Below are 9,804 nucleotides of genomic sequence, written 5' to 3'. Positions count from 1 at the left end.
TTTAGAATTTCAAGTTTTATAAATAATGTATTACCCTAGTAAAAAAAAAAAAGTGATATTTAAAATACATTCATTTCATTCTTAGTATAGTTCTTTAAACCGCATAAACACATTTCATTACACCAAATACACAAAATAATGTTATTTTTAGCAGCATCATATGACCCCTTTAACATATTTACTGACATATTGTTTGAGACTTAGTGATATAAAAATTTTAATTAAACTTTATTACTACTTGTGCACAATGCACATTTTTTAATATTAAGCCTAAAATGTGTTTTAATGTCACAACTGTTGAGGATTGTATGATCTTTGAATAATATTGGTCTTTAAATGTAAGATATTTAAAGTGTACCTAAAGTATACTTGCAACAGTTCCACTTTAGCACAGTCAGTACTTCAGTATATCTTTAGTAAGACCTCAGCACTACTTACGGACAATTAAAGTTCATTAAGTACAAAATTAGTTGTTCCGATTCAGTAGACTTTAAGTATATCGGTTTAGTATACCGTAAGTACAATTGCAGGATATTTTTTATTAAGTACATAAATATGTAAATGTATATGTAGTATACTTAGCATGAAATAAATGTATTTTAAATACATTTTAGTATATTTATTTTTCACTAGGGTATAAATGGGAATAAATCAACAATGAACAATAGTAATGCTGTTCATTTTAGTTTAGGCCCGGTTTCATAGACAGGGCTTAGCCAAAGCCAGGATTAGGCCATAGTTCAATTAGGACATTTAAGTCATTTTTATAAACATGCCTTAGAAAAAATCATTATTGGTGTGCATCTTAAGACAAAACAAAGGCACTGACATGTTTTAAGATCAGTCAGTGCAAGTTTCTTTCAGTTGAACCAGCTCAGATTTACATTTTAGTCTAGGACTAGGCTTAAAGGGATAGTTCACCCAAAAATGAAAATTTGATGTTTATCTGCTTACCCCCAGGGCATCCAAGATGTAGGTGACTTTGTTTCTTCATTAGAACATAAACGAAGATTTTTAACACAAACCGTTGCAGTCTGTCAATCTTATAATGGAGGTGAATGGGAATCGCGGCTTTGAGAGTAAAAAAAAAAACATACACAAACAAAACCAAATGAAACCCTGCGGCTCGTGACGATACATTGATGTGTAAAGACACAAAACGATCGGTCTGTGCAAGAAACTGAACAGTATTTATATTGTTTTTTACCTCTGATTCACGCAATGTCCAAACTGTTCGAACTGTCCTGAGCGGCGGCGTGTCCTCCTGAGCGTGTTCTCAACAGCAGGCGCCTGAGGTGTCTTCTTCTTCTTGCTTTACGGCGGATCGCAGACTTATAAGTGCATTACCGCCACCTATCTCTCAAGTGGACCATTGACACTCCTAATTGAGATTGTAGATGGAGTGTCAATGGTCCATTTGAGAGATCGGTGGTGGTAATGCACTTATAAGCAAGAAGAATAAGACGCGTCTGAGAACGCGCTCAGGAAGACGCGCCGCCGCTCACGACAGTTCAAACAGTTCGGACATTGCGTGAATCAGAGGTAAAAAAACGATATAAATACTGTTTAGTTTCTTGCACAGACCGATCGTTTTGTGTCTTTACACATCAATGTATCCTCACGAGCCGCAGGGTTTAATTTGGTTTTGTTTGTGTATGTTTTTTTTTACTCTCAAAGCCGTGATTCCCATTCACTTCCATTATAAGACTGACAGACTGCAACGGTTTGAGTTAAAAATCTTCGTTTGTGTTCTAATGAAGAAACAAAGTCACCGACATCTTGGATTCCCTGGGGGTAAGCAGATAAACATCAAATTTTCATTTTTGGGTGAACTATCCTTTTAAGCCTTGTCTGTGAAACCGGGGGCTAATGTATTAACTAATGTTAACAAACTGAAACTTTTTGTAGTGTTCCCACAAACATGATCTGATGGTTAGGAAGAAGAAGATTGTGATGTAAAGAGAAACTTGCTGTTTTTTATTAGCCACTTGGAGGTTTCAATATGTGCTCGAAGAAGCCATGAATAGTCTAATCTCAAGCACGCTGCATATTAACAAACACCCAACATGCATCCAGACGTCGACAGTGAATTCGACAAACACACAATCAAAGACACACACACACTCATGAGAACTTCAGCACCAGGTAGAACAGGAACATCTCTGCACTCACTCCCTCACATAACATTATCATCTGCACTATGCGGTACTAGACTAGACTAGTACTATTACCAACTGTTTTAATATGTATTATCACTGATTTACACTATATAAACTTTGCACATGCTGAACAGTCAGTGTCATCTAATAGGAGACAGGCCATGATTAAGGGAGACACATGCACGAACACTCCACAAATCATATCCAAAGAGGTTCTAATGAGAACGTACAGGTGCCGCTTGCGAAGAGTAGCACAGTGTTAAAATAGGAGGAGTGCATGGGTCTATGCGTGCACCACTTTTTAGAAGAACCTACATTTCAAAAGTCTTTCAGTCTGTCAAGTAAGTGCTACGAGATACGGAGAACCAGGACACACGCTTGGGACAACTGAGTGGATCTAATGACCCAACAGAGAATTTCTGCTATAGAGCTGCACATCACAAAAACTAAACTAAAGTGTAAATTCTTGACCTTTAACTAGAGCAACAATTAGGGGATACTAAAAAGTCTGTTATGAAAGAATGACGTAAAATGGGTTTGAGAACCAAGTTCTCTTTTAAAATACCAAACCTGAAAGCATAAGTGTGCAACCCACCCGCAGCTTTGAGTGTCCAGCTTTATGAGTGAGTGAACAGAGCTAATAGTACACTTGGTTCAGAGTACAGCGGATCTGAACAGAACAATGTGTTGGTTGAGATGTGTGTCCTATGGTACATTAAAATACAGTGAAGGGTTTCACTGTATAGCAGGATAAGAATCACCCCGCTAATTCTTCCAATTATCGATTATCCGTTCCTTTCAACCTGGAGAAGCATAAAAAAAATCGACGGTCAGTTTTTTTGAAGTGTTTGTCAATACAAGATTTTGTGCCTTATGTAAGAATGTGTAGTTTTGAATCATTCATAAATGTGTTTTTATCTAAATTGCCACATTGAATCAAATGCAACAGATTATGTAAGAATGGTATTATGATTTACACAAGTCGTTAATAACCCACTGATAAAAATAAAGCTCTTTCATGAAGCTATATCTCAGTTCATAATGGATATTTATGATTTTGAATACTTAATTATGCATGCTCATTTTAACTATTTTTACATTTCAATTACCTGTGCTGTCATCTACCACATTTAATCTTTAAGATCACAATTTTACAATCACAAACAGCATTTTAACACTGATAAATGTAATCTTTAGCAAATTTCAAAAAGAATATTATTTTTAATACTGTAAATTTAAAGTTGATTTATACAATTTAAAAACCAATTTTTAAGGGAAAAAACACAGTTCTCAACTCATCGCTATTGGCACGAATTTTAATATCTGTGCATCCTAAAAATACAATATTTATTATTAAAGAACCTATTTATTAAGAATATATTGATTAAACAATATAGTCCATAAACGCATATAAATAATAAACAGTACATACAAGCAGTTCATTTTAACTACTTAGTTTATTAATTGTGTCAAATTACTATGTCCTGGAAGAGTGACAAAGAGTAAAAAGGAATTGAACAGGAATACAATGATTGCTAAGCATCTGTATGTATGTATTAATACCTGTATGAGATGGGCAGGAGGAGGTTGTTCTTCTTCAGAGCTTGCACTTTGCTGAGAGTCTGGGGGTCGAGGGCGATATAACAGCGTCGGGCGTAGTCCAGAAGCTTTTCTTTAGACGGGTCAAACTCACCCACCTCAGCCACCTTCTCTGGAGCCACCAGCAGAAGCTCAGCAATGGGTGTGGTAGAGGCCACCGTATTACGATCTACACCGTGGATCTGGAAGGCCTTGGACATGTTCTTCAACCTCTGGTATGTTACCAGGATCTTTTTATAGCGGAACAGCACACCTGCTGCATCTTTCACTAGAACAACAGCAATAAGGAGAGAAAGATGAAGAAAGAGATCAGAAACAGAAGAAAATCACTTGTTTGTCATGTTTCCTCACACTGTCACGCTCACCTCTCTGTCTTTCTCTCCCTCTGGCGATTCGGAAAACCCTTCTTCTCTTCAGAGCTGGATGACTGCCGGTGGGTCTTCCAGCTGAGCCAATGTTCCGAAGTGACATGTTATCTGTCATCACATCCTCTCTTGACATCATTTCCTCTTCCTCTAGGTAGCTATCCTCAAGGTAGTCATCCTCTTCTTCATCTCCCAGAAGAGAGAGGGATTCTGTGGAAGCAGAAAAAAATAAAAAACAAAAGATTTCTATTCAAATGCTGTTCTTTTGAATTTGATTCATCAAAGAATCATGCAAAAATGTATTGCGGTTTCCACAAAAACATTAAGACGGCAATAACAAAAAAATTGTAAATAACATTTTAATCATATTTTAGAAAAATATTAAACTCATGGAAACATACATGGAAGTATGGTAAATATATAGTCACTCAAAAAAGTTTTTGAAGTTAGCTTCTTAGATAAACTGTAAATATGCTTATTGTAGACATACAGTAAATATTTAAACCAAAATGACAATGTAGCACAAATACAGGTTAAAAAAACATTTGAGACCCACCTTGCAGTTCACTGAGGGACCTGTTGTTGTTACTGCAGCTGCTGCTGGTGCTGCCGCCACCGTGGCCCTGCAAAAGAGGCTGAGGGTGGGGAGATACATACAAGGAACTTATCTGAGCACTGACTGGACCAGGAACAGAGCTCAGGGCCTTGGGATTGGCTGAAGTCTGTTGGGTTGGCCTCTGCTGGAATGACTGACGGTTGGCCGAACGCTGGCTCTCCACTTGTTGATCTGCAACGTTAATGATTAAAGTTAATTCTGTGGCCGGTTGCATAATGGGCTTAGGCAAGTCTTACTAGTTAGTTGCCTGATTTTTTTCCTTAAGACTGGTCCTAACTTTTTTTTTCAGTCAGTTACATAAAAATGATTAAAGGCTGGCCTATCTTGAACCTGAAAAATGAGACTCATTACCCTCAGCTAACTGCTAGCTGGTCAGACTAATTCTGGTTTAGAATGAACCAATCTTAAGTTTGTGCAACTGGCCCCTGTGATCTTTATGTTGCAGCAAGGACTCTCGCCCTTACCATGTTAGGACAACACAGCACAGACTTTGGCCAGAAGTGAAAAGAAGCGTCTGAATTTTTAAAGTATGATGTTTTATTCATGTTCTGCACATGGATATTATCATTTTATTATAACTAAATCAAACTATTATTAAACATTTTATTAATTGAAATAAGCTAAAATCTAAATATTACATGAAAAACTAATAAATAAATGAAAATTAGAAATGTTGCCTTGACAATTAACTGAAGCAAGTATATGTTAAAACACTAAAATTACTAACTGGAAATAAATAAGCTAATGTGAACTAAAACTGAAACAGTAAGATTTAAACAAAAAAAACTGATCAAAATTACAAAAGAACATAACATTTCAAAAAATGTAACCAAAATGAAAGTTGAAAATATAAAAATAAAAACTCTAAATATTAATAAAAACTATAATACTATAATAGTATAAGTAATATTAGATGAGTCTAATGTAGAAAGTCAAAGAAGTTGTTACCCCGATCATTTTCTCTTCTCCTTCTCCAAGAAAAACTCCTGGAATCATTACCTGCAGGGAAAAGAGAAATCCAGTTTTCTTCCTGTCAGTCTTTGGGAAATCTGTATTAATACCCAGCCTGACTTCTGCGTCATATGATGATTTACTGCAGCCATGATCATAAGAGAATGTACAAGAACATCTTTTTAAAATAAAACTGTTTATCACCTTTCTTTCTTTTCTGTGGACGGTAGCAGCAAAGTCCATAATACACTTAATATGCATACAATTGGGGCATAATGTAGCTGGTTTGTAGATTGGAATTAGACTGTTTACTGAATTTGCACACATAAGATTTATTCAGTACTGATTTTACTTTATAAATCTAACCCCCTGTCTTTCACTACACAAAGCATGTATGCATAACAAATGAAACTATGTAAACTGAACGGTGTTTATGGGAAAAGGCACAAACTAAGGTGGAACATGACAGTTTTCCCAAACATTCCACTATTTCTCAAATGACCTTTGACCGCATCAACTAACTTTTTCTTGTGGCACTAAATATCCTCTATTAGCACAGTGTTCGCTCACTCTCTGTCTCTTCTCTCCCTCTGGTTCTGTCCTCGTCTCACCGTTGCTTTCCTGACTCTTGGTCGAGAAGATGAACCGATCGAGCTGACAGCGCAGGAAGTCCCTCTCCTCCTCCAGGTCCTCGATGCGTTTCTGCAGCCATGAATTTTTCTCCAGTGAGATCTGCAGTTGTGTGCGCAGGTTAGTGATTAGCAGGTACGAGCTGCTCGGTGCTGGCGGATCACTACCTGCATCACAACACAAGCAAATATCATCACATGTTGACCTATACGTAGTTCACCCAAAAATTATAATGTATTCTGTCTTTATTTACTCGCCTTAGTGTCCTTTCAAACACATACAATTTCTGTTCAACAAAAATAAGGATAATTTGAATATTCTCTCATCATTTCTGCACATACACTCAAAGTATATGAAACCAAAACTTTCAGGCATCAAAAAGTACAAATCATATAAGTAATCCATAGGAAACAAGTCTTTGAAATCCAAGTTTTCTAAAGAGACACGATAGCTTTATATAAACAATAATTGAAGCTTTTATTAATATATGAACATCGATCAACGCAGATACAGTACATAGAGCACATCAAATATGGTAAACACAGAAGCTCAGCTATGCATGCTTTATACGCAAGAACCAATGAGAATAAATATGAGAGAATATTAATAATATCTAAATTTGATATTAATGAACGAAATTCTTAAGGGCTGTTCACACCAAGGATGATACTATCAGCAGTGTTGGGAGTAACTAGTCACATGTAGGCTAACTAAATTACGTAATTTTATTACAAAATAAATGTAATTGTAATCAGTTACAGTTACTGATAAAAAAATGTGTAATTAAATTACAGTTACTTGTGAAAATGTTAATGATTACAAGGGGGTTGCATCTGATTTTTTTCACACACACCCACATACAGATTTAATAGACTTCTTTCATAAATTACATTGACTGCTGTAAAATATGAGATACCAATGTTTCAGGAGTTTAGGACACAGAATAGCACACATGCTTATTCCATAACCGTTTTATTTCCTATTTGGGTTTATGTATATGCTTTATTATTATTATTTTTTTAATTAACTGTTTTTCCAAGGCTTTGTGAGATGCCAGTGTTTCCTGTCATAAAAATTAGATTTCAGAAACATCATAGATAGCTACTAAACTATTTCTTGTTATGGTTTTAAATCTGTATTTAACCTCAGCATGATCTCAAAGTAAGTCTTATTATGTGGTGGCTGTGCTTTTAAAATTAAATGATTATAATCTTAATTCAAGTGATGAAGGATTTGGAAAATGACATTAATCAGTGTTGAGTTCTACTATAAGGTTAACCCTGCCTGGTTTACATGTTTGAAAATGATTAAATTTAGAAAAGTAATCAAAAAGTAATCAAATGTAATCAGTTACATTACTTTAATAAAGTAACTGAAATAGCTACACTACTGATTACATTTTAAATAGGGTAACTTGTAATCTGTAACCTATTACATTTCCAAAGTAACCTTCACAAAACACTGACTATAACGTTTTAATAACTGTTCTAATTCAAGCTAGTTAGTGTGGATGCTAATATAGTGTAACGTTAGTTATTGATGTATCGTTCTTTGTGTGAACGGGCCTTTGAGAGTTTGAACGAGAGTAAATGACAGAATTTTCATTTTTGGGTGAACTAAACCGTTAACATTCGCTAAAACACTCGAACAATAACAAGTGATAATGATAATAAACTGAACTGACCGTCAAAGTTCTGGTCATTCTGGTTGTAGAAGCCTCCCTGCTGATCAAAGTTGTTGTCCTCAAAAGGAATGGAGATTTCATACGCATCCTCATTCTTGGGAGCTGAAGAAAGGTGATTAAAGACACGTAGGACGGACATTATTATTCTGGGAAATTCACAGGTGTCACGGCATCAGCTCCAAAGTGCATTTATGACTGTGTTATTATAGCGCGTGCACTCACTCTGGAGCTCTCGGGAACTCGCGTGCTTCCTTGAGGCTGCATCCGCATCATTCATATTTCCGCCGGTTCAGACACAGAGAGCGGCTGTCACGTTTTACAGTAAAACAGGCAAACTGACTGTCACTATCTTTCAATCACCCCAACACCAGCCATCCACAACCAAAACAATTACATAGACAGGTTATGACATGAGCTGCACTCTTCTTGATAACAAAAATACAGATCAGGCTATTCACGGTTAGTGTAGTGGTGGAGGGATAATACACCATTTGTTTAATTGCACTGAGATGACTAGCAAAACTAGCTAATCGTTAGACCGTTCCATACAGAATTTAAGTTACCCAAATAAACGCAGTATTTCTATCCCGTGATGACACAAAACACGTACAACCCGTTGTTCGTTTGTGATCGTGCTTCCCTGTCACGTATTCGAAGCGTGTCTCAATGCACTTTCATCGGTTTGTGTGTTTGCTGAAGAATCAGCCTGCTAACAATAACAATTAAATCACCCTCAGCAGCAGTGCTAAAAACAACGTGAAGAAAGACACTATTATGGCACCTTCAAATCTGCACGTTCAAAATAAAAGCCTTGAAGGAATTTTTTTCTGTAATATTTAGTAATTTATATTATAATATTTAGTATTATTAAAGTAATATTTCAGTCCCCCAGACTTTTTCAAGTGATGGTTCACCAAAATGAAGTGTTAAAAGCTTTTCACAATACTTTGGTATGCCCATTGTAACGAATAAAATTGTTGCACTTGCATTGAAATAATTTATTATCATAAAAGTAATGTTAAAATAATGTTATTTTGTCTTGTCTCTAAAGCAATTCACTGAATTTGTAGCTACTTGACGAAATGTACCCAGAGTATAAATGGTAATAATGTAAGTATTTATTTGTTTCTTTCTTGTGAAAAATATTTGACAAACAATGTGCAAGATATTTGATAAATAAACAGACTAACCCCCCCAATTTTGAGCTGTATTATAGTTAGGGAGGGTACTGTCAAGCTTAACAACTCAACCCCAACACATAAAATTAAGACAGAAAATGACTATTTTTCTAAACTTGATTTTAATCCATAACTATGTACTTATTTTATTAAAAACCATGCACAAACCCATCACACACCCTGTCACATATATGTATATTTCTCATTGTTTCAGGGTTGTAAACTTGTGACCAGTGTTGGGCTAGTTACTCAAAGAATGTAATATATTACTCATTACTAGTTACTCCTTTCAAAAGTAATATTGTTACTTTACTTATTACTTTCTGGCAACAGTAATTAGTTACACTACTAGTTACATTACTTTTTCTTCACGCCCCACAGAAGTTGTAACTGTGTATCTTCCCCATAAAATTCTTCTAGAATGTTACTAACAACATATTTCATTTGACCAAAATCCACATTGGATCGCAGTCAGAACTTATTACAAACACTCAATATTGATTGGTAGTGACATTCAAGTAGAAGTGTTGTATTAATCTCATTAATTGTCATGTAGCTTGAAGCTAATTGTAATTTCTCTGTTACCCATATACGATTATATTTCATTATGTATTTTATCAAA

General features: G+C 35.5%; 1 protein-coding gene across 1 annotated transcript; it reads right to left on the bottom strand.

Moving 5' to 3' along the window:
* Positions 1 to 1,831: 1,831 nt before the first annotated feature.
* On the bottom strand, positions 1,832 to 8,311 carry ccdc106a (coiled-coil domain containing 106a). The gene is made up of 8 exons (XM_016563712.1): positions 8,227 to 8,311; positions 8,005 to 8,106; positions 6,302 to 6,487; positions 5,688 to 5,738; positions 4,680 to 4,910; positions 4,124 to 4,333; positions 3,723 to 4,026; positions 1,832 to 2,962 (listed from the first exon to the last, which is right to left on the bottom strand). Exons 1-8 carry the CDS (start codon positions 8,279 to 8,281, stop codon positions 2,938 to 2,940), a joined length of 1,164 nt encoding a protein of 387 aa, XP_016419198.1. The 5' UTR covers positions 8,282 to 8,311; the 3' UTR covers positions 1,832 to 2,937.
* Between the last annotated feature and the right edge of the window lie 1,493 nt (positions 8,312 to 9,804).

This window comes from Sinocyclocheilus rhinocerous, unplaced genomic scaffold, assembly GCF_001515625.1.
Source record: "Sinocyclocheilus rhinocerous isolate Xijiao unplaced genomic scaffold, SAMN03320098_v1.1 scaffold491, whole genome shotgun sequence".
NCBI lineage: Eukaryota > Metazoa > Chordata > Actinopteri > Cypriniformes > Cyprinidae > Sinocyclocheilus > Sinocyclocheilus rhinocerous.
Note: the sequence above shows the minus strand (reverse complement) of the source record. Positions and strands in the feature narration are given on the sequence as shown.

Bases quoted from the DNA above. Each gene is read 5' to 3' on its own strand.
- ccdc106a (XM_016563712.1), bottom strand. From the start codon at position 8,281: ATGAATGATGCGGATGCAGCCTCAAGGAAGCACGCGAGTTCCCGAGAG. The intron at 6,488-8,004 runs GTCAGTTCAGTT...GTTGTGATGCAG, and splicing joins GAATGACCAGAACTTTGACG to GTAGTGATCCGCCAGCACCG. The intron at 5,739-6,301 runs GTGAGACGAGGA...TTTTCCCTGCAG, and splicing joins CAAGAGTCAGGAAAGCAACG to GTAATGATTCCAGGAGTTTT.